Source organism: Halichoerus grypus, chromosome 5, assembly GCF_964656455.1.
Source record: "Halichoerus grypus chromosome 5, mHalGry1.hap1.1, whole genome shotgun sequence".
Lineage (NCBI taxonomy): Eukaryota > Metazoa > Chordata > Mammalia > Carnivora > Phocidae > Halichoerus > Halichoerus grypus.
The window spans coordinates 32935977-32961667 of NC_135716.1; the positions used below are offsets into that span (position 1 = coordinate 32935977).

Below are 25691 nucleotides of genomic sequence, written 5' to 3' on the forward strand. Positions count from 1 at the left end.
AGAATTTAGAAGCACAAAAGCATCCAAATCCTTCTAAAAATTTGGCAGTTCATTCTTTGCCTTTGTTAATATGGAATAGATCCCTTCTCTGTAGGAGGAATAAATGCAAAATGAATACAAACATTCACACATTGGATCCATGTATCAATATATACATTTGTTTATTTAGAAAACACAACAAGGTATGAAATCATGAGAATGATTTGATTTAAATAAACCCAAACTGCAAATGCATCTTCATCTTCTCAAATCCTTTTTTGGTTGGAAGTCATGCCAACTCCATCAGCCTTTGCCTGAGTATGGACTGCAGAACTGGCCCTACGTGATGCTAATCGTTGTTGCAGGTAAAATTATTCCAGGGTTTCATAATTTGGGGCAAAATAAGTTTTAAAGAGATCTCTTTATTATAGGGTTTCTCAAGTTTTTGAATTGTGCCAACATGCTTTATGAATCTTCAAAGTTAGAAGGCAGATGGTATGGATTTACTAACTCATGTAACTCTTTTTATGGGACAGCTGAGAGACTGGTGTGGTCTGAGGAACACACTTTGGGAAATGCTGAATCAGACAGGCTTTTAATGGAGGCTCCTTCTGTTAGAGAAATTTCACAGTTGAACCTGAATTGAACTGTAAAACTTTCTGGACTGGTGGTTCTCAATCCTGGCTGCCCATTAAAATCACCTGGGAGCTTTAGACAAGCCCTCGCCAAGGCCCCACCCCCAGCCAGCTGAGTGAGGGTTTCCCATCTATCAAATGGAAATAATACCTACCTCACAGAATTGTTGTGAAACCTAAAGGAGATCACGTATGTAAAATGCCCACTCTGGGGCCTGAAACAAAAGTTTGGTCTTTGGAACAATGTTTCTTTCTGGGGATAGTGTAGATCCAGTGAAAAATGGAGATGATATTATGTAAATAGAAAATCACTCTTTGTCCACACCCTGGTTCTACATGGACAGATGCTAACAATGGATGATGAGAAACGGGATATTTGCATCGCCTGAATATTTCCCCACAATACACTTAGTAATTACAAAGGGAAAAACAGTAACTTTACCGTGGAAAACTGGCAGACCCCATCCTAACTAAATGAGTCACGTCCATACCATGTGCCCCCTGGTAAAAGGGGACACCGAGATGACCACATCATGGCTTCTATAGTATTCTTGCCAAAAATATATTATCCGGAGGAATTACACAAGGAAACATCAGGCAAACCCCAGTCAGGACATTTTAGAAGATTACTAGCCAGTACTTTTCTAAAGTGTCAAGGTCAGAAAAGAAAAAGAAAGACTGAAGAACTGTCCCTGATGGGAGGAGACTAAGAAACTAAATGTGTTGTGGGAGCCTGGACTGACTCAGGGACCAGAAAGGGGGTATTAGTGGGACAACTGACAGCTTCAATAAGCTCTGTACATGATGCATTTTTTCAAGGTTGTTTCCCTGGTTTCGATAATTGTGCGACGGTTCTTGGGGATGATGGATGAAGGGTAAATGGAACTTCGTACTATTTTGCAACTTTTTTGTAAGTCTGAAAAGTTTTCAAAATGAAAAGTTAAAATATTAGAAAAATTTAATGATTATTTCTCTCTCATTCAGGGGCTTTCGAGATAATGGAATCAATATTTGAGGAGGTTTTTTCCCTCTTGGGTATTTGGAGTTTAGGGGAAATAGGGCCCCTATACAATGTAGTCTACACCGAGCGTTGTAGAAAGCGGCCCAAGATGGTCCTTTTAACAAGCATTTCCTGTGGTTTGGATACATGTGGTCTAAATACCTGATAGGGGGCGCCTGGGTGGCTCAGTTGGTTAAGCGACTGCCTTTGGCTCAGGTCATGATCCTGGAGTCCCTGGATCGAGTCCCGCATCGGGCTCCCTGCTCAGCAGGGAGTCTGCTTCTCCCTCTGACCCTCCCCCCTCTCATGTGCTCTCTCTCTCTCTCTCTCAAATAAATAAATAAAATCTTTGAAAAAAAAAAAATACCTGATAGAGGATTTGATAGAAGACATAAAACCAAAAGTGCTCCAGGAAAGAGGAGGGTCAAAACCGAGGTAGTGGTACAGAGAAATTAGGAGCTGCTAGATAAGGGTTTCAGAGAAAGTCTTTGGTGTTTGAAAAAGGACAGGGGGAGGGCAGAGAGTGCTGGGGGTCGGGAATAGCTATGAACGATATTTCAAAGGGCAGAGAAGGGACAGAAGAGTTTAAAGATATTTTCCTTGCATTAAATGTGTACGTTCTCCTTGGCATTTGCCTATAAGCCTTTAGTAGTGATTTTGATTTTTTCTAATTTTTGTTCTGGTTTTTTTGTTTTGTTTTTTCCTTGAGTATTATTCTATGCTGGGACTCATCCTCCAGGGGTCTGGTTTATACTTTTCTGCTACATTGTCACACAGTCTGGATCATGTACCTTGTTTGGAAGACAGATGACAACGCCATTTACCTGGTAGCCCTTTGGCCTTAGGAAGAAAAGTGGCTTGGCCTGCGAGCACACCCCAGCAGGTGCAAGGAACACAGTTATCTGCTCTGGGGCAGGCAAGGGGACCTGTGTCGGCGGAAACCCAGGAGAATGGCCGCAGCGGTGTGGCCGAGGAGCTCCTGGGGGTCTCTCATGGATTGCCTTCAACTGCAATGCCCGTTCGTTTCTTCCTAATTATTTTCAGGACTGGAAGCCAGAAGTGAATCTGAAGAGACAAAGAAGACAGATGAATGAGCATTAGAGTCATTTCAAGTGCCTCTGACATAAACTTTTCATCGTGCAACGGGCTGGCGTCAGGAAAAATGCAAAAAAACACTTCAGAATGGCAGAAACTGATCCTTGTGGGTTATCTTAGTCTTCCATTGTTTATGAGCTATTTTCCAACTCTGTAAGTTGTTGGGAGCCGAGAGCAGCAATGCAAATGATTCTTGTCCATGGACGTGAAAATGACTTTCACCCTGTAGAGTGCAATTAATCCTCCCACCGACCTTGGGGAAGAAACCAGTTTTGCATCTAGTAAGCTCATTCGTTTTGGTGTTCCTGATGGCTTACACATGCATGTGCTTTGAATTGTTGTTTGAATCGGTTGGAATTTCTTACTGTTCCCTCGTTAATTAGTTAAATGAAGTCTTTGACGAGCATTCATTTTATGTGTAGGAAGTCATTAGGTTACCATATATATGTATAAATATGCATATGTGTCATATACATAATATCATATATATATATATATATATTTACACACACCAGACATATATTTTAATGCTGGAGAATGAACAAATTCTTTAGAGTTTACCAAGCTGTTGTAGATAGTTCCGTCTGTTATTTCTATGTCCTTGGCATAATAAATAACTAATTGGACCCTGTCCATTAATAATCACCACAGAGGGTCTTCCCACCAGTCTTTCTACCTTATGGCTGAATGTGCCCACTTAAAATCAGTGTTTTGAAAAACAGCTTGTAGAATCATCTGGACCAGCATCCAACATCAAGAAGCTAAGAGCCTTAGCCATGCACATCTGTTAATTTTCTCCTCCCAGTGTCCCATCTGTTCCTGGGGATGTGAGCCCTAACGTGAAGCTGGAGAGTGCTTTGAAAGTCCACTTGCCCTTCAAACTCAAAATCTCCTCCATGACACGTTATGCCCCCATCTTGGCCTTGCCTTTGTGAAGTAGAGACGCTGTTTACTGCTTCCTCCTTCCACTGCCTGCTTTGATCTTTTCTTCAGTAGCTTCCCATGCAGGTATCGGACGCGCTCCGCCTGCACGCTGGGGTAGAAGGATGCCGACACCAGGATTTTGAGTTGCATCAAAATGGAGGACAGCAAGCCCAGCATCACTAGTACCATGAGAATGAAGCTGAGAGGAATCCAGGTCTTAGACAGAAGGAGCTTTGGTTCAGGGATGCAGGTGGGTTCGAACAGAGATATGTGAAAGGAAGAATCATGGATGATGTCTTGAGTTCCTTGCTCCTAAAATGAAAGAATAAAATCCTTAAGATTCATGCCATGGTTGTCCTCAGTCCTGGTCTTTCTCAATCTTGCCCTGCAATGCAAAGCATTTATCTTACAACGTGCAGGAGCTCGGGCTGGAGCAGCTAAGGCGGCACCTCTTGTGTGCTAGGATCAGAGTAAAGAGGAGGACCAAGTCTTACTGGAAGCTACCGCAGAGTTTTTCCAAAGTGGGTTTGTGGAAATAGAGATTTCCTTGAGAGAAGGGTATCAGATAAGTTTTTCTACTCTGTCCTTTCTTTGCAGAGTCGGGATGCCCATGAGACTGCTGAAGTCTCGAGAAGACAAAGAAATCCAGTTAACGTCAGCTAGCGGCTCTCCTGACCAATGTGACCACATCACTCAGTTTTACAGAACACCTGCTTCTACCCTGTAGGACATGTGGGACTGATGGAAGATGGTTTTAGCTCAACTGGAGGAGAAGATTTTTGGAACTTAGACTCAGTCAGATCCTCCCCATCTTGACAAACACCCTGACAGCGGACCACAATGTCACAAAGATGTGGAAGCATTATATTATGTTCTAAAGCAACCTTCTAGACATTGGGGGTGGGGAATTATTCTTAGTGTAAGAATACTAAAAATAGTATTTGCCGAAGGTGGCTTTAAATCCTATTTGTAGAGGTCTCAAACAGGACATTTTCTCATTTTTCTTGGATGCTCAGGTGGAATGCGTTCCTTTCTGCTTGAAGACAAGAGTACAGACCAGTTGCCCTCAGCTGACGGACACAGAGGGCAAAGGATGACATTGAACCACCCAGCCAAGACACCAGCAAGAGAAGTGTGTGCTGATTCAGCTCTTTGTTTCCCCTGACCTGAGAAAGTCATTTCATCTGTCGGTGGATTTGTTTTCTGATTTGGTAAAACAGGAATTAATGGACCAGATCCTGCCCATGAATAAACTACTCCCTGTGTAAATTAAGCACCTTGGGGATGGAGCATTAACCTTACAGGCGGGAGTCCTTAGTTTTTATCACCGCTGTACCCCAGAGCCCTGGGGCCAGGAAGAGGGAAATGACTTCTCCAAAAGAACACAACCACGCCTAGAGAACAGAGTGCACCTTGATCTACCCCAGTACCTGTGAAGACTCTGGACACTTCAAATCTGGGACCTCTCTACAATCGTCAGGTCACATCTGGAATTTCCATGGCCCCATGCCTAAGCAATGAAAAGCATTTGCGCTGCCTCTCCTTTTCTCTTATTAAAAAGACAGTTCGCCTACAATTAAAGAGAGAGATTTCAGTCCCCAGAGCAAAAGCATGCACTCTTTTTAATACGGTTGAAAAAACAAGCACATCAATTGAGTCAGTGATGAGAAATCCTGCAATAAGAAAGCAGTGGGTGTCCAGTCTGGGAAGAAGTTACTTAGTCTAGGAATCTAACTGGGGATTTTGCAATTGGGAGTCAGGGCTTCATAAAGGTTGAGTCAACATTTTTGTACCGGCTTGGCGGAGGGTAATGTGGAAGACAAATGAACTCTCTCAAAATGCAGAGCAATATACTAAATGGTACCCTGATGTTTTAAAATGTGTTTACCTCTCTTAAGTAAACAATTTGCCAAGACAGCATTGAGGAATGGACCGAGGTCTGGTATCAGACAGTCTTGAGAAGTTAATGCAGACCAGTGCTGTGCACATACAGTAGGGACTGGAAAAGTAACAACGCTGGCTATTTTCCCGTACAATGTCCACCCATCCAGCTAGCTCACTTTGGGTCATTTCCCTTCTTCTTTACTTAAAACACTTCTTTAAAATCATATGAAGGTGGGAGAGAAATACTGGCAAAACCCTGAGGTGATGGTTCTCTCCCTGCTGAGCCTCTCCTTCGCAAACCTGTGACAATGGAGGGACCAGGAGCCTCCCAGCACATCCTGGGATAAGGGCGGGCCCGGCGGGTCCCCAGAGGCAGCTGCTGACGACGGCAGTCTCCCAGGCGCGGCAGGAGAGAGTTTGAGAGGAGCCCCCACGGCAGTCTCCAGTCTCGTACCCACATCTGCCCCAGCACCCACCGCCCTGCTGTCGCTGTGCTCGCGGCGGCCTCCCCCACCAGGATGTGAGCCTCCACGGCAGCCCGCACAGCTTAGACATCCTTGCATCCCCCATCCCCAGTGACACCCCAAAATGTATTTGTCAGGACATTGTCATTGGAAAGCTTCTGGGCTTTTTTTGGAAGGCAGAACTTGCTTTTCTCTCCTTCTGTCTAAAATGGTGAGAATTCCCAAAGCAGGCATGGGTATTGGCTGCGGAAGAAACGAATGAGAGAGGAGGAAAAAGAGAAGGGAGGAGAGGAAGAACCAAACAAGGAAAAAAGACAAAGGAGAAAGCATTGGGGGAGGGGAGGGGAGAGGTCCTTTTACCTGCCAGCCCCGGGATCAAGCATGTCTGAAAGTCTAGTTTGGCTTTCACTTGAAACACCGCTCCCGTTATGACCCTACTCCAGATATCTAGAGCACTAGGGATCTTGTAATTCACTGAATTCTTCCGAGGCAGCAGAGTGCTCGTGCTGGGGGTCATCAACTCTGAGAAGCAGCCCAGAATTAGAAGGGGCGGAGCCCAGCTACCTGCAGAGCCAGAAGAAGCAGGGAGGGAGAGTGTAGACACCACAGGAGGACCCCAGGCCCGGAGATAAAGAGAGCCATGGAAAGTGGGGTTTCAGAGGAAGGCTTGCAGACACCTTTCTGCCATTTCCTTCTAAGAGTTCCCGTACTGTAGCTTGACAAAAGCAAGGGAAAATCAGACATGTGCAGACAGCTGGTGGTGTTTTCACCAGCCCAGGCTAGCGCGCTCCACCCCAGCACGCACAACTCTCACACACCCACTCACACACCATGCAGACAGGCCTGTGTGCACACACGTCCCACCTAGTTCAGCTTCACAACCTCTGGGTTTAAAAGAAATCAAGACAATATCTGACAATATCCACATCCTCTGAAATGCCTGCATAATCACAAACTTTCCCCAGAGAAAAATGGAAAAGAAAAAAATGGGATGCACAAAAACCATGGTCTTCTTAGCTGGGGACACAGCTGCTAAGAAGAGTAAGAACAAAGGAGAGAAAGGCAGATTCCCTGAGACTCAGGGGGCACCAGCTTAGAGAAACACAGCATCTTGACTAATTAAGATTATCATAGATCCACCAATGGCCTTCGGCTCCGTTCTTTTGGGTGGAGTTTAGACCAGTGGTTCTCAGTCTTGACCGCACATCAGAATTACTTGGAGAGTTTTTAAAAATCCCCACCTCAGCCTCACCCCAATCCATTTGAATTCAATTTCTGGGGTGTTCTTTTGCTTGCTCAGGTCCACAGTGATGACACTGTGCAGTCACAGTAGATAACCACTGGTTTAGAAGGTCCTTGAGTGTTGGCACCTGAGCCAAAGTGTCTCCAAGTATGGTCTATGGACCACCTACTTTGAAGTCACATGGAGTGCTTATTAAAGGTACTCTGCTTTTGAAAACGGATTCTCTGTAAATTGAAGGCTGAGACTCTGTATCCATCCCAGGAAATACTTAAAACACATTTAAGGTTGAGAACCACTGACCTAAAAAAACAAGGTAGCTGTTTTCATTGCTTTAGTGGGTATTACCACATACCAGCCCCAGCCGTAACATTTGGTTATTTAGGAGCCCTTTCTTTTTTTCGGTGCCCATTGTCTTAAATGCTATGTGGATGCATTGGGAGGCCTCCTGTGTTGTGTAAGGGCTCAAGATTCAAAGAAAAGAAGTTCTCATTCACAAAAGGTGCTCAAAGTCTACTGGCAGAGGTCCGACAGAGAGATGAAGAAGGAGCCTAGGTTCATGCCAGGTACTCTTGCTTGAGAACCAACTTCATGTTCCATATCAGAGACACCGATTCCCACATTTAAGTGTTTGCTGACTATAGAAAGCTAAAAATGCTCACCCACCTTGATATATGATCCTAATGCCCAGAATCTATAAATGTTACTTTATTTGGAAAAAAGGGACTTGGCAGAAGTGACCCTGATTATCGTGGTGAGCCCTAACACAATCACATTCATCTTTTAAGAGAGAAGCAGAGAGAGATTTTACATACATGGAGGAGGAGACGATGCAAAGACAGAAATGAAGGTGGAGGGTTGCAGCCGCAAGCCATGGAAAGCTGACAAACCACCAGAAGCTGAAAGAAGCCAGAGTGGATTCTCCCCTAGAGTCTGAAGTGAATGTGGTGCTGCCAACACTTGATTTCAGCCCAGTGATACTGATTTTGGACTTCTTACCCCCAGAACTATAAGGGAATACATTTTTTGTTTTAAGCCACCCAGTTTGTGTTCATTTGTTACAGCAACCCCGAGAAACTAACACAGTGACCAAGGATGCTCAGGCTGAAATCAGACTCTGAACAGTAGGACTTCGATTCAATTTAACCAACAATTATTGGGCACCAATAATGCCAATATGCCAGGCACTGTGCCATCACAGGGATCCAAGGGTGAATAAGACACTGCCCTGGTCTGGGAGGTTCATGGTCCTTCTTAAGACACCCCAGCAAACAGCCGGGACACGCCGCTAGACATGCGCCTACCTCTCTGTGCAGTTTCAAGTGAACCTCAAGCCCTGGCAAACTTTGGAAATGTTCGCTCACTGAGAAAATGAGCCGATACAGCAGGTAATCGATGGCTGCAAACAGCACCCAGATGTAGAGGTGGGTAAGTATGGGGAGGAAAAACAGCCCCAGGTTTCTCCTCTCTTTCGGAGACAATCGGAAAGACGGGATGACTACATAGTTCTTCCTTTCCTTCTTATTCAGCGGGAGGACGCAGGGCCTCTGTAGATCCCTCTCCATTTCGTCGAACCGAACAAATTGTTTGGTAATGAAGATGTTCTCAAACTTCCAACTGCAGGGGTCCAAAAATTGTTTCATGAAGAGCCCGGTGCCAAGCAGCACCAGTAGAAGCCCTGCTAGGGCAAGTACCTGCCGACCCAGCGAGGACAGTACATCTGTCGCTGTCACCATCTGGTACAAGACACCCAGGGCTTGGCCTTTGGTGTCATTTAGCTGTGCCTCCAGGGCTTCAGTGGGACTGAAAAGTGAGACCGCTAGAGTCTGGTTCCAAGAAATAAGGTCATCAAATAGGTTTAGGTGAGTGGTGAGGCCATAAATCCACTGAATTGCTTCAATATATCTTTTCAAAAGTGGAAAATGTATGGAAAAGCTCTTTGCCCTTAGGTTGCAAGTCATACCGTCCAGGAGACCTTTGAAGTTGTGAAAAATATTTTCCACATGTCCAAAGATTACTATCCCTGTGCCGGCTGCAATCAAGGTGCTCCTGCCTTCCCGCAGGCCACAAGAGAGGAAGAAGAGAAGAATGAAACATCGTGCGTGCTTGGAGCCACCGAGCAGCGCACTGGTGATCACCCAGGAGGTGCTGAAGACTATGAATGAGGACAGAAACCAGGAAAAGGCCAGAGAGAGGAGGCCCACTGAAATGAAAGCCACAAAACAGCAAACTCCCCAATGTTGGATAAAGGCCATCCAGCCAGGGTGTCTGGGAGACACATATGTCCCCCAAAGACCTAGGAAGATAGCAGTGCCCGAGGTCCAGACACCCATGCTTCCTGCATCCCTGGAAATAAAAAAGAAACCAGGGTCAGACGTTGCTTTTCAATGTCCCCTGTCACTTTGCAAAGGGCATGGTGGTAGACTGGCGGCCAACAATGGTCATAATTCTTTACCTATTTTTATCTCCTCATCCCTTCCAATGTGACTTCACAGCTTCTCCCATTGAGAGGTTAGAGAAAGAGAAGAATCCATCAAGAGGCAAGTCTATTTCTCCAACCCTTGACTTCGGAGTAGCTTTGTGATGTCTATGACCAGTAGAATGTGGCAGAAATGTCAGGATGCCAATCCTGAGTCTGTGATTCACCCCTGCTTCTCTCTAGGCACCCTCCTGCTAACTTTTTAACACGCCCCGGTGTATTAGTCTCCCATTGCTGCTGTAGCAAACAGCCACAAGCCTAGTGGCTGATAGAAACACCTATTTATTCTCTTACAGTTCTGGAGATCAGAAGTCTAAAATGGGTCCTGAGAGCTGTGTTCCTTCTGGAGGCTGTAGGGGAAAATCCATTTCCTCACTTTTTGCAGTTTCTGGAGGCTCATGGACTCTTCTTCCTCCATCTCAAAGCCAGCAATGTTGCACCTTTTTTTCTCTTGGACCTCTGCTTCCATCCTTGTATCTTCTATGACTCTGATCTTCCTGCCTCCCTTCATAAGGACACCTGCGATTATATTGGGCCCACCCTGATAATCCAGGATAATCTCCCCATCTCAAGGTTCTTAACTAATCCCATATGTAGAGTCTCTATCACTATGCAGAATAACCTACTAACAGGTTTTGGGCATTAGGACATGGGCATCTTGGGGCGGGGGGGGCACATTATTCAGCCTATCGCACCAGGTTGGGCTGCTGGATGACAAAGACACATGGTCAGTCAGTTCCACCAACCAACAGCCAGCCGATAGCCAGCCAACTGCCAGACAGCTGAAGGAGGCGTCCCAGACCAGCCGGTCACCAGCCAGCCCACCAGCTGATTACAGATACTTTAGTAGTAATAGATGCTTATTTATTTTAAGCCACTGAATTCTGTGCTGCTTTATTAGGCAGTGATTGTTAAATGATAAAAGCAGTAAGACTGTATCATGGACCTTAATAATTGCAATAAACCCTCGGCTGATGGATAGGTTGAAATTTCAATGCATTGCATTATGTAAAATCACTTTTGATAGTCATCTGTTTTCTCCTGTTCTAATTTTGCAGACCAGAAAGCATACCAAGGGCATCCAAACTGAGATGTAGCGCTGGACTGAAGCCATTGTGCCTCTGCATTGTGATAATTGCATCCTACCCACACCCCTCCAGCCTGCCCCCACCCTCCGAGGGCAGTTCTCCCCCCGAGAATCTTGCAAGGAAAATAAGAATATTTTGTCACTGAGTTAATCATCATTTCTTTTTTCCCAGCTGTGGCATAATTACAACAAAGGTGCTATGGGGCTGCTACCACCCTGTCAGTCATGCATATTTAGGTCTGTGATGCACTCAGAGTCTTGGGTTCATTTGGAACCACATAAAATCAATTTGAGATGTTTCTCTCCTGATTAGCAGGAAAACATCTAATGAGCATTATACCATATGCATGGGATTTTAATGAAGACATTGATCAGTTTTTAAACACAGTCAAATACATCCCTCCTCACATCAGATATGCTGGGGCTGGATTTCTGGATTAGCTGGACACGGTTTGAGCCAGTGGATTACACCCAGGGTGTGAGAGGGGTCCAGGCATTGGCTAGTACGCATGCACTGAGCGACTCAAGGTGAAGAAACGATTCTTTTTGTGTTCGGGCTGAATGAGGTGAATGAAGGGCAGAAATGAGATGGGGAAGTGGGCAGGTGAGGAACAAACCTGAGGTTGTTTCTCCTGCAATAATGCAGAAGGTTTGCAACTCCTGTCACATGAAGGGAGATGGCTTGGAACAGAAAAGAGATCTGGAGAGAAAGTCACTGTTGAAGAAGGGTCATTACCATGTGGGACCGGCCTTATCAGAAATTCAGAATCCCACATTAGAGGATATTCTCACTCTATCCGGAGGGAAACTGGAATCGCCATTAGAATGGGGACCCGCAAAAGGACAAAGCTCTTTTTTCCTGCACACTCGCCTCCTTTTAGGGTCTGAGGTTGGTTTAGAGGTTGGCAGTGCTCCCATGCACTGACCCCATTCCTACTCCACTCTGATCCCCAGAAATCTCCGAAGGGCTCCTGTGCTCCCGAACCTTCCCCAGCACTGCCAACCTGAGTCAGAGCTGCCTCGTGGCCCGGACAGGAGGAGAGCATCAGTCAGCAGAGCAGGTGGGCCACGGGCAGGATACTCTGCATCCGAGTGGGTCAGAAGAGCTGCCTCCCCACCCAGGCATGGCCCCCTTCACTCTCTTCATCACAGCTTTGGATTTGACCCAAACCATTATTTGACTAAATGATCCACTAAAAGGGATTCACTGCCTATTCTGCTCACTTTCCGTAAAGCATCTCCCTCCATCCTAAATGCCCTTTGCATTTCACACAGAAACTGAGGCTCAGAGGGCTTGCTGAAATCTGTCAGCAATCCCACAGAGAGTCTGTGGTGCAGTGGAATCCAGACCTGGTCTCCCTGCCTCCTGGGCCAGCTCCCCGCCCCCCCTGCACCGTGGCCAGATTCCCTGACTCCCGGGTATGTGACAGGACACTCAGCTCAGTGTGTGTCTGCTGGAAACACATTACACTTTCTGCCAGTGACCGCTTAAGAGCTGACCTGTAGATCACAAACCCATTTCTATCTGCTCATTTTCCCCCTGCATCAAGATAGTTGGCCCTGGAAAGCTGTGTCTCAAATCAGCAGATTTCTCTTTAAAGCAGATCAGAAATCTCAGCTGGTTTTTCCCCCCCTAATATCCTTTGTGAAGCACCATTTTGCTTGCTTCCTAAAAAATTAATAATGTATATTTTGGATTCATATTTCCCTTCTTTTGCCTTCATTCTTGAACAGTGTGTTCTTAATACCGATATTTCTCTGAAAGTAAGAAACAGATTTATGGACACATTAAAACTGTAACATTGGGCAATAAAAACTAGTATCAATTAAATAAGATATAGGACTGCAATTTTGTCCCATAAGAGGCACACGTTTTCTTAATGAGCAACAGATCTAATATTATCCTCCTTGTTTTTGTACTCAAAACAGCACGTCACGAAAAGACACCAAAACTTCCTGCAACGAGAGGACTGAATGCATTCTCTCCTATTTTATTTTATCTTTTATTTTTTTAAAATGTTTTATTTATTTATTCATGAAAGTCAGAGAGAGAGAGAGAGAGGCAGAGGGAGAAGCAGGCTCCCCGCCTAGCAGGGAGCCCAATGCGGGACTTGATCCCAGGACCCCGGGATCATGACCTGAGCCGAAGGCAGACACTTAACCATATAACACCCAGTGCTCATTACATCACGTGCCCTCCTTAATGCCCATCACCCAATTATCCCTTCCCCTGACCCACCTCCCCACCAGCAACCCTCAGTGTGTTTCCTAGAGGTAAGAGTCTCTTGTGGTTTGTCTCCCTCTCTGATTTCCTCTTAGTTTATGTTTCCCTCCCTACCCCTATGTTCATCTGTTTTGTTTCTTAACTTCCACATATGAGGGAAATCATATGACAACTGTCTTTCTCTGACTGACTTCTTTCGCTTAGCATAATACCCTCTAGTTCCATCCACGTCGTTGTAAATGGCAAGATTTCATTCTTTTGGATGGCTGAGTAATATTCCATTGTGTATATATACACCACATTGTTATCCATTCATCTGTCGATGGACATCTGGGCTTTCTCCATATTTTAGCTATTGTGGAAATTGCTGCTATAAATATTGGGGTGCAGGAGCCCCTTCGGATCACTACATCTGTATCTTTGCAGTAAATACCCAGTAGTGCAATTGCTGGGTCGTAGGGCAGCTCTATCTTCAACCTTCTGAGGAACCTCCATACTGTTTTCCAGAGTGGCCGCTCCGGCTGTACATTCTCTATTTTATAGTTCAAGCCGCAGACCTGGGCTTTGGACCACGTGCCCAGAAGCTGGTGTTCAATCTGCCCTTCCTGTCACTGTTGAATGAGGCCTTGATTTCTTCTCCAATCTGTTTCTCATTTTCCCTACTTGAATATAAGATCTGCCTGAGCTCCTTCCTGGTGAGGTTTGAAGAGGGGAGCTGTCGCAAGCCCCTTCAGATGACCTGGCCAGAAAGTGCTGCCCATTTCTTGGTTTTTTTGCTACCACAAAAAATTGAGAACTTCCCTTCTCTGAAGGTCTTCAGGCAAGGACTGAATGCCCCAATTTGATGGGAGGCATAGCGACAGGAGCTGGATTCACTGCCTTCCCAGCACTGACTTTCCGGGTCTCCTTCAGATGGCTGCTGATTTCCTTCCTCTTTTCCTGCAGAGGTGCGAGCGTCCTGCTGAACTTTCTCGGCAGATGGCCCCAACTCTTTCCTTTGAGGCAAATCAGGATTTGGACAAGCTGGTTGCTTTTTCTTTCCCAACGACTTTGTCAAGCAGATACCCAGATTCCTGAATTTTATTTTTAGAGCTAACACGAATCTTACAGATCAGAGCTTCTTAAACGTGAGTCTGTGATCACTAAGGAACCTTGTTAAAATGTGGATTTTGCTCCTAAAGGTCTAGAGTGGCCCCTGAGACTCTGCCTTTCTGTCAAGTTCCCAGGTGGCTGATGCCGCTCATCTGAGGACCAGACACTGGGTAGCAAGCTCGGGGGTTCAGCCCTGTCTGATAGCACTTCCTGTGATGATGGAAATGTTCTCTCTCCGTGCTGTCCGACCCAGTCGGCGCCAGCCATATGTGATGATTGAGCACTTGAAATAGAACCAATGGGACTGGAAAGTTGAATTTTTAACGTTATTTAATTTTAATTAATTCCAATTTAAATAGTCGCATGTGGCAGGTGTCGTTGTGTTGAGCAGCCCAGCTCTAGAGGACTGACACCTAGTGAGCTGGTTTCCACGGATGAGGAAACAAAAGTCCAAAGAGGCTAAGGGACTCACAGAGCCTGTCCTGGCATTGGAGACAGACCTGGGGGTGAGACCCCAGTTCCCACCGCTTTACCTGTCACATCAGCATCTCATCTCTGACTTCTCATGAGCCCTGTTTTAAAATCCTTACCACGGGGCGCCTGGGTGACTCAGTTGTTAAGGGTCTGCCTTCGGCTCAGGTCATGATCCCAGGGTCCTGCGATCGAGCCCCGCATCGGGCTCCTGCTCCGTGGGAAGCCTGCTTCTCCCTCTCCCACTCCCCCTGCTTGTGTTCCCTCTCTTGCTGTGTCTCTCTCTGTCAAATAAATAAATAAAATCTTTAAAAAAATATTAAAATCCTTACCAGTGTTCCTGGATAATGGAGGTAAAATTTCCCACATGCCAAATTTGCCTTCAGGCAAATACGTAACTAGAAAAGTGGACAAACTAGTCGGCGCCCCCAAGACTTAGCCAACCTAATACTAGGTAATAGTAATAGCTATGAATTTGTTAACCAAATGCCTGGCCACGGTGTTAGCGTCTGATGTACATTATTTCTAATCTTCACAGCTCTAGATAATACAGATATTCTTATATCTCTATATTTTAGATGAGGGAACTGAAGCTCAGAGAGGTCAAATAACGTGCCCAAGGTCACACAGCTAATAAGTGGAAAAGCCAGGATTCTAAGCCACATTCCAGTGGCCCTGAGGGTTCAGGATGGGCAGCTTTCTAGACTTTCTTAAAATGATCTTCAAAGAGCAGCTTCTAAATTTGTTTGGAATATATGCCCAGAATCCCAGTCATGCATGCATCCCGGAATGTGGCTTTAACAATGCTGGTATACGCTGTCCTTGCGCTGCCATCTGCATCCGGCGTCCCCTACCTCGGCTGCCAGCTCAGCCCCACCGAACCCTCCAGAGCTGGCTGTGGATCTCCTCTCCCTGGGCTGACCCTTTTGCTCAGCTGTGGCCTGCTCCATGTTCTCCTTAGAGACTGTCCCAGCCAGCCTGAGGCTCAGACTTACTCATCCCTTAAACCAGCCCATTTGGCGTCGGGCTCCCTGGTCTGAGGTCTGGGCCGCAGGGCCCTCATTCTCAACTCAAAAAGCCCTCTCTCCCAGGGTCAGGGAGCCAGGAGGTACATTCAGGGCTGGTGCCCACACTCTCTGTTGCGCCGGAAAATCGGGGCTGGGCGGGCAGCACTCAGCATTTTAAATAGCTACAAGGGTCAGACTAGCACTGGAAAGAATAAAGGAAATCAGGAGGTGTGGCTACTTCTCAGGGTGAGGGATGTGGAGCAATGGGGGGTGGGTCTTGGTGGGCTGGAGAGCCCAGGCCCCAGTTTAAGTTATCTGGACAGGAGCCTCCATCTCAGCAGATTTTCCTCAAGGCTGTATGGAGACCCAGTGTGGCCAAATTTTCTGATTTTTTTTTTTTTTTCCGAAAGAAGCCAGAAATCTAGATTTTGGGAGGTGACATCTCCTGACTTAAAAAAACAAAAACAAACTTGGCTCAAATGATTTTTAAATACTCTGACTGGCTGGTTTTTGGCCACCCGACTGTCGGTTTGCAAACCTTGGTCTTTGGGGAATTGTCATTGCTTCCTCCTCTCTGCTCTGCCCCCCTCCTTCCCTTATTTTCCTCTTTCCCACTCATCTGAATTGCCTTTGCTTCTTTTTCCCCCCTGGGACATTTTAAAATCATGCTGTAGGCCAGTTTCCAGTCTCATGCATAAAGGTTTTTCTCTATGCCTTGGGAATATTTATTTTTGCCCAAATGTCTCTAATTCTATTCTCTTCCGGGAGCCGCTGAAAGGCAAACCTGATCCCTTTAACCTGCAATTTCTCTTTGTTTTGCCTCCATTATCGATAACGTTTATTATCTGACTCAACATCCTTGTCTCCCCAGGACAGAGTACCTGCTTCTTGCTCTTACCCACAGTAATATTCCAACACTAATTACCACTTTGCTGCCTTTATCCCTAAACTACAGTTTGCATCACAGCCTGGGTGGGAGAACGCAGCTGGAGTGCACAGGACAGTAACACGGAGGAGGCCCCATCTTGCTTCCATGGGTTAAAGCAATTTTGGGGTGGCTGGGTGGGAGGGAGCAAGGCAGGAAACGGGGCTGGTGATGAGGCGCCCTGGTCCAAGCCGAGCGCCACGCAGCCTGTGAGTGTGCGTCGCCAGCCCGAGCCCACACTTAGCTGCTTTCACGCGGAGCCGAGCTGTTGCCATGGGAAACAGCAGTGGCCAGGCTCCTCCATCAGCCCTGTGTGCTCCGGCAAACACCGGCTGTGAGGGGCATACACTGCGGCCTCCACTGTTACATGTCAGAGGCAGCAGCGAAGTCCCCCAGCACCACCCCCAAGAGCCCTGCTCGTCCACTTTGTGGGGGGTCAGCGGGTCCAACGCTCCTGAGCACCGTCCTTTGAGCACAGATCCTGTCTCAAGGTGTACCGCATCCTCGCTTCACATACAAGGACACATGCAGCCATGAAATAATAACTCGAGCCTCCCAACAAATGGCCTATCCCAGGAACTTTCTAGATGGGGGCATACAGGAGACGCACATCCCCAGTGCCACTCCGGGGCAAGCAAACAGAAACCTCAGTGCAAATGCAGGAGAAATCAAGGCGGACTTCCTTGTGGAGGGACCTGGAGATCAGGATCTCGGGGATTGTCCTATTGCTCCCCTCTTTCCCTACTTGTGGAACATTCGCCTTGTCTGACATCCCAACATTTCCATTAAGTGAGATCAGCTCCTTCTGCCCCTGCTCCCCACGCAGAAGCCAATGGCTTATGCTCAACAGGCCCAGCTGCAGTCTGTAGACACCCGGGGAGGAACTGTAAACGCAGCCTGCTGATCCCTCTATTTCTGTGCTCCTCCAGCCAGCTCCGCTAACCCCCTGCGGGAACCTACCTACCCAATACCTCTCTCAGGATATTTAGGACTTGATGAGACTCTCATTTGAAAGGAAATTGGGACAAAGGTCAGAGTGGAATAAGAAGAGTACCCGGCAGGGAGATGGGAGCCCTGTGGTCTAGCCTGCTTCTACCCAGAATGAGCTGTGTGACCTTGGGTAGGTCAATTCACCTCTCAGGACCACAGCTCCTTTGAGCTAGATGAGTTCTAAAGTTCCTGCTAGCCCAATGGTCTGAAATGAAAGGCACAGGAGAGCAGCAGATCAGGCCCTGGGTGCTGACATTTTCCAGCCTGGTACCTGTAAGTCGGACAGAGGAAGAATGGAGGGTTTCTCAGCCCTTCCTTCCTTCCTTCTTTCTTTCCTTCCTTCCTTTCTTCCCTCCTTCCTTCCTCCCCCCTCCCTCCCTCCCTCCTCCCTCCCTCTTCCTTCCTTCCTCTTTCTTTCTTTCTTTCTTTCTTTCTTTCTTTCTTTCTTTCTTTCTTTCTTTCTTTCTTTCCTTCTTTCTTTCTTTCTTTCTTTCCTTCCTTCCTTCCTTCCTTCCTTCTTTTTTTCTTTCTTTCTCTCTTTCTTTCCTTCCTCTTGCAAACTTCTAGTTTGCTTGGGAACACACTGTTCTCTCAGGAGGCCAAAAGAGCTTGAGCAAGCACAAAGGCCTCCTTTTGAGGTAGAATGAATTCCTCATTTCTTTTAATCGTTCTTGCCTTGGGAAAGCCAGCAAATGCCTTCCTCCGTGAAAGCAAACTTCACACAAGAAAGGAAAGATTAATGAAAGCTACCAGGTAAACAGAAGAGCATTTAGGGCTCAGTTCAGTCTGTCACTGTGCAGGGCATTGTCCATGAGGCCGGCCCGGCCAGCCCTGCTCCTCACCACCACCCAGAGGCTCAGCCAACAGGCATCAATTCTTCAAAAGTTGGGAAATGGGCAAGTTAACCCAAGCTGCTCTGTTCAGAGGATAATCATGCTCCGAGATGAGGGTATTCGGATCCCTCGGGCCAGCATCCACAAAGACTTCTTTCTGGTATTTCTGTACACAGATAAACTGTCTGAGGTAGAGGAGGATCTTAAAGTATAGTCAGGTCTCAACTGTTTATTCCAATTTACTATTTTTTTTTCATTAAAAAAAGCAATTCCAAGAACAGAATTTTCGAAAAGTTTACTTACAGCTTCCTCTCAAGTTCTTCTGTGAGTGCAAAAGTGCCCTTCCCATGGACTCTGAGTTTTGATATACAACAGGAAAAAAGGAACTAGAAGTGACGAGAGGGTCACATCGCTTTGAATCAGCATCTTTATTTCCCCCACAAAGTGACTAAGTCATAATATTGACAAAGGGGATAATTGTTACAAAGGAACTCCATATTTCTTTCCAGTATTTTCCCCAGAATGGATGTTCCAGAAATCAATTCTAGAAAACAATGAAATAAGGCATTTTCAAACACAGGAGAGTGAGTTACGAACATTTGGAAGGTTTCTTCCCTCTGTCCTTTTCTCCCCTCACTCTTATTCTCCCTACCCCACCCCCAGCAAGGGGACAGTGACAGTCTTCACCATTCCCACTGCCATCAACAGTCCCAGGGGCATGAAGGAGTCACCTCTGCACCGATGACCCAAGACAGGTGTCATTGTGTAACCCATCTCAATCTTACCATCTTGGAAATTTAGCTTCCAAGTCAAGAGGATCAGCTTGTATGGTTGAGGGAGTTAGGGAAGCCTCAAAACCCTCCTACAAAATTGTTCTTCACCTTTTGATTGAGACCTATAAGTGGAGGAGATTTTATCTTAAAATCCATGGATTCCTGCCAAAATGCAGAAGGGTTGATAAAAAGAAAAATATAAAATAAACAAGTGGATAGATGATGGGTCACTGAAAACTTAGGTAAAAAAGAAAAAAGAAAACGAAAAAGAAAACTCAGGTCAAACATCATGGTGAAGATACCCAAATGTATGATGTTTGGGAGACAGAGCTATTCATCATGAACAACAGGTATCCAGCAAATGTTGTGAGCAAATTAATGTTACAAAAAAAAATCTCACTGATTTTTTTCAATGGGGTGGATTGGAGGGGAGTGGGTACAGGGAGCAAGGAGCTGAGTCAGGAGGTAGGACCAGTGTATTAGTCAGTGTTCTCCAGAGAAATGAAACCGATAGGGGGAATGTGTGTATGGAGAAAGAGGTTTATTTTAAGGAATTGACCCACATAGTTGTGGGGCCTGACAAGTACCAAATTGGCAGGGTGAACCAGCAGGCAAGAGCCCCAAGTAAGAGGTGGTGTTGTAACTTGAGTCCAAAGGTGAATTGCAGGCAGAGTTCCCTCTTTCTTGGAGGACCTCAGCCTTTTTCCCTCTTAAGGCCTTCAACTGATTAGATGAGGCCCACCTACAGTATAGAGGATAGCTACTCAATGTTTACTGATTTAAATGTCAATATCATCTAAAAAATACCCTCACATCAACATCCATATTAGTATTTGACCAAATATCTGGGCACTAGCCAAACTGACCCAGAACATTAACCATCACAACCAGATCTAAGTAACAGAAAGGAAGGACAAAACATAGGGTTTTATTTGTTTGTTTAGGCTGTGGAGAGCGAATGGACAGAATTGGTAGCTAGGGGAGAGAAAGCAATCGGTGAGAATCGAAAATTTCCACCTGAACCACATAGAGCTTGGAGGTTCGTAGGGAATGTGTTTGGAAAAATAAGGTCCCAGATAGATGTCCAGATGGAAATATCCATCCTGTGAACAGCCAGGAATGTGGTCCTGGGCTTAGGAGAAGATATGAGGGATAAAGGCAGAGAGCTGAGAATTAGCCCGGAGAGTGCCTGCAGCATAGCATCCAGAGCATTTCTGTTGAATTGAGTTGCAAGCTGAAACTCTGAGGCCAGATGGATTTTCAGAGGGAGACGGTATCAGAGAGGAAAGCAGCAGTGAGGGGCTGGGTTGATGGGTACTGGGCTATGGGGTGCCAGCCTGGGACTCAAAGGGCCAGGTCTTCTGTGGACTCATCAAGCTCACCGAACACATGCAGAGAAGGCTTCAGGACCACAACTGCTTCCAGGGAGGCCGAGAGGCAAGTCTTAACTTTTGGAAGGGTGGGGGTGGGGGGAAGGGAGGCTTCCAGACAGAACAAAATGGCACATGCAAATAAATGCATGGAGACAAATGAGAGTTGCAAAAATCTGGATGTGACTGAAGTGAAGGGACTAGAAACAGGCGGTCACAAATGAAGCAGACAAGCCTGCCAGAGGCACAGCCTCGACAGCCTTCGTGTCAGGAGGCGACTCTGTCCCGAAGGTGAAGAGCGCCACTGAAGAAGGTGTTTTCATTTGAATAAGAAGGTCTGGACCGCAGTGAGGGGGCCTGATGGGGTAATCCGGAAGCAATACTGGGGGCCCCAAGAAAGGGATGGGTCAGGGAATGGAGAACCAGAGGCAGGCTGGAGATCACGAAGCTGGGAAGAAGAATGAAGCCCAGGAAATGGCCCTGGACTTGGTGATCAGGAGGTCACTGTGCTCTTGGAAGAGCCATGTCAGTAGAGGGCTGGGAGTGAACCAGAGGTGAGAAGAGGGGCAAGCCCACTTTACTTTGTAGTAGTGTTGGGGGTAGAAATGGAGAGGGGAGAAGATAGTAGTCCAGAAGCAGTGGTTTTGTGGGGTTTTTTAATTAATTAATTTTTTTAAAAGATTTTATTTATTTATTTGAGAGAGAGCGAGCATGAGTGGAGGGAGAGGCAGAGGGAGAAAGAGAATCTCAAGCAGACTCTGCGCTGAGAGTAAAGCCTGACACAGGGGCTTGATCTCACCATCTTGAGATCAAGACCTGAACCAAAATCAAGAGTCAGACGCTTAACCAACTGAGCCCCATTGGTTTTTGAAGAACAGAGAAAATTTAGCATATCGGAGGTGAGGTAAGGAGAGAAGAAGGAAAGCCACTGAGGATGGGCTCAATCCCCTTGGGGTGAGAGTTGGGGGGCCCTCTGCCCAGAGAGTAGGGAAGGGAGATGGGTCACCAGCTTGTGGAGAGCACATCTGGGAGCAGCTGCTAAAAGAAGCACCAGGAGGAGGAAACTAATTCGCCATCAGTGAAACCCCCCCAGTGAGCCCCAGAGCAGTGCCCAAGCTTTGGAATAATAGCGGCCAATTGGTTTCAGACCTTGGAGACTTCTAAAAGTGGGTGCCCCTTAAGGTTGAGGGGCTGGGATGCTGACATTCAGCGGTTGCTGCCAAGATTTCTTTCCTGGGCTTCCAGGGAACTCAGACAATGGGAAGGAAAGTTATGCTCAGCTGGGAATTTTAACCTGAGTCAGCTTCAAGGTTCCTTAATGACTTTGAAAGTCTGCAATGAGTAGACTGGACAATTTGAGAGTCTCTGTACTCCTGAGATAAATAGCTTCAGAACAGCAATGGTTGAGAGGGCCCGATAAGCAGCAACCATCTTGATTCCAAGGCCAGAGTCTGGTGACCACGGGCATGTCTAGGATTCCGCCTGCAGTGTGGGACAAGGAGCAGTCAGTCACTGCTGAAATTCCCATAAGAGCCTAGTTTCGGGAGCATCTAACATTCTTTCTCCTGCCATCAGGAATCTCTGGCCCAGAAGTGATTTTGGTGTTGATGAGTCAGGAAGCACGGAAAATACGAGGTTCACTTCAGACTGGTGATTCATCCAGGCCAGGGATCTCTGGAGAACAAGCCAGGGAGTGGGTGTTTTGTGAGACTACAAGGCCTGGCATAGACAAGTGTTGTCATTTTGGCCATTTAGTAGCTTTTAGCCCCTTAAAAATGGCGGTAGTCTTTCCTGAGCAACCCATAAGAGGTAGTAAGCTTCATATGTTGAATGAACAAGGAGAGAATTCTGTCCCATGAGTCCAGTTGTGTGGTCTCTACTCCAAAACTCTCTCCTTTTAATCTTAGAGTGATATCCCCAAGTGTTTCTCTGAGGTCATCCAAGAGATAGCCTTTACAATTAAAGATCTGGATCATTCCTGCTGTCTCAATACTGAAGCCTTGCAGTGTTTTACATTCACCGCCGCACTAAAGCTGCTTCCCTCCCTCCACCCCAGGCCCGGGATGTAAGAGATAACAAATATCTCAGTTGTTCAAGCCACTTTTTTTTTTTTATAAACTTTATCTTATAGAGCCATTTTAGGTTACCAGAAAAATTGAACTGAAGAAGGTACAGAGATTTCTCATGTACTCGCTGTCCCCACACATGCACAACCTCCCTGCTTATCAACATCCCACACTAGAGTGGAAAATCTATTACAACAAACCTACATTGAGACCTCATAATCACCCAAAGTCCATAGTTAATACTACAAATCACTCTTGGTGTCATATATTCATTGGGTTTGGACAAATGTGTAATGACCTGTGCCCACCATTACAGTGGATATTCTGTTGCCCCCCCAAATCCTTGTGCTCCTACCTCCCGATCCCTCTCTCCCCCTAACCCTTGGCAACCACTGATCTTTTCACGAACTCCATAGTTTTGCCGTTTCCAGAATGTCACAGAGGAAGAATCATGCTGTGCCTAGCCTTCTCAGGCTGGCTTCTTTCACTTAGTGATAGGCACTTAGGTTTCTTCCATCTCTTTTCAAGGTCAAGCCACTTTGAAACACCACTTTATTCGGGTATAATTGACATACAACAAACTGCACGTACTCAAAATGTGTATTTTGATAGGCTTCGACATACACGTAGACCCATGAAATCATCATCACAATCAAGATAGAGAACATATCTGTCACCCCTGGAGTTCCCTGGTACACCACTCCCCTCTTCACTCCACCCCATCCTCAGACCATCACTGCTCTGTCACTATAGATTTGTTTGTATTTTCTAGAATTTTATAGATGGAACCATATGGCATGTACTCATTCTTTCCTTTTGGTCTGGCTTTTTTCATGCAGTGTAATCATTTTGATATTTACCCACATGGTTGCATGTATCATTCCTTTTGATTGCTGAGTGGTGTTCCTACATATGAACATATTATCATTTGTTTCTCCATAAACCTGCTGGTGGAAATTTGGGTTGTTTCCACTTTGGGGCTACTAAAAATAAAAACACTATAAACATTTGAATGTGAGTCTCTATAAGGGCACATGATTTCATTTTTTTGGGAAAATACCTAGGAGTGGAACGGCCAGATCATATGGTAGGTGCATATATGATTAACTTTTAAGAAACGGCCAAAGTTTTCTAAAGTGATTGTGCAATTTTACATTCCTTCTTGCAGAGTGTGAAAGTTCCAGCTGCTCTAGGTCCTTGTCAACACTTGGGATAGTCAGTTTATTTAATTTAACCCACTCTAATCGCTGTGCAGTGATATTTCATTCTACTTTTAATTTGCATTTGTCTAGCAACTAATGATGCAGAGCATCTTTTCATGTATTAATTTGCCATCCCCCTATCTTCTTTGGTGAAGTGCCTGTACCTGTCTCTAATTCATTTTTTTTAAAGATTTTATTTATTTATTTGACAGAGAGAGACACAGCAAGAGAGGGAACACAAGCAGGGGGAGTGGGAGAGGGAGAAGCGGGCCTCCCGCTGAGCAGGGAGCCCGACGCGGGGCTTGATCCCAGGACCCTGGGATCATGACCTGAGCCGAAGGCAGACGCTTAACGACTGAGCCACCCAGGCGCCCCTCTAATCATTTTTAATACAACTGCCACAATAACAGAATTTCTGTGAAAATATGTATCTTCTTTACAAAATAAGAATGCACGTTCATTGTAGAAAATCACCCTTAACTTTACCGTTCAAAAATAATTCTCTGTCGGCCGCCTGGGTGGCTCAGTTGGTTAAGCGACTGCCTTCGGCTCAGGTCATGATCCTGGAGTCCCTGGATCGAGTGCCGCATCGGGCTCCCTGCTCGGTGGGGAGCCTGCTTCTCCCTCTGACCCTCCCCCCCTCATGTGCTCTCTCTCTCTCTCATTCTCTCTGTGTCAAATAAATAAATAAAATCTTTAAAAAAAAAAAAATTCTCTGTCCATTTTATACACTTCAAATAATTTTCCACTTTGTCATTTGCATTTTAATTTGATTTTTAGGGTTTTTTTTTCTTTGTATAGAGAGGTTTTTTAAAATGCTATCACTATCTGCCTTTGAAGAAAGAAAATTCTACTTCCCTTACAAGTTTTGTTTTGTGTGTGTGTGTGTATGTGTGTGTGTGTGTGTGTGTGCGGTGCTCCTATTTAAATATTTAATCTATCTAATATTTGATAACTTATAAACTAGAAATCTGCATTAGTTTTCTACTGATGCTGTAACAACTTGCAAACTTGGTAAACTTAGTGATTTAAAGCAATACGAATGTATTCTCTTACAGCTCTGAAGGTCAGGAGTCTAAAATGGGTTTAACAGGGTGAAAATAAAGGTGTCAGCAGGGCTGTTGTTCTTTCTGGAGGCTCGGGGGAAGAATCTGTGTCCTTGCTTTTTGCAGCTTCTAAAGGCCACCCACGTTCTTGGGCAAGTTCAAAGCCAGACATTACGCCACGCCCACCTCTGCTTCCATCCTCACATTTTCATCTCCGGATTTGACCCTCCTGCTTCCTCCTATAACCCTTGTGACTACACTGGGCCCAGTTGGATAAACTAAGCTAATTTTCCAGTCTCCAAACCCTGAATTGTAAAGTAACACATTCGCGGGTTCTGAGGATTAAGACAAGGACCTCTGTGGGGGTGGGGGTGGGGGTGGGGCTGGGGTGGGGGGGTGCATTATTCTGTCCACCATAGGAACTGTCATTGTTTTATAGTGGCTCACCAGTTAGCCCAGTATTATTATTGAATAATCAATCCATAATTACTCTACTAATTGGAAATGTCAGCTTCATCATATAAAAATTTCATGTGGGATGTATATTTCAGAACTTTCTATTCTGTTCCTCTGGTGGGGAGAGCACACTTCCTAACATGCATACCTGGTCCGCACTGCGACAGGTCACAGTTCAGACTCCTTCCCGTGACTCTTGAGACTTCCATGACGGGCTCCTGTCTCACTTCTCAGCCTCATCGCCTACACGCCCGGCAGGCCCACCAGGCTCCAGCCAGAGCCCGGGGAATCTAGTGACATGGTGACCTACCAGATTGCAGGTGACACAACTGTGTACCACTTCCTGCAGGGACACTGAAGTGAAAATATAAGATCTATGAGATCTGCAATGATAGGATGCCACCTCATTCTCTGTGAACAGTAATGAGCTACATCTTAATGCTTCCAAG

General features: G+C 45.9%; 1 protein-coding gene across 1 annotated transcript; it reads right to left on the reverse strand.

Annotated features, from left to right (window-relative positions):
* Positions 1 to 1693: 1693 nt before the first annotated feature.
* DCSTAMP (dendrocyte expressed seven transmembrane protein) lies at positions 1694 to 9554 on the reverse strand. Its single transcript, XM_036072594.2, has 3 exons — positions 8526 to 9554; positions 3637 to 3945; positions 1694 to 2679 (listed from the first exon to the last, which is right to left on the reverse strand). Exons 1-3 carry the CDS (start codon positions 9552 to 9554, stop codon positions 2605 to 2607), a joined length of 1413 nt encoding a protein of 470 aa, XP_035928487.1. The 3' UTR covers positions 1694 to 2604.
* Positions 9555 to 25691: the final 16137 nt, after the last annotated feature.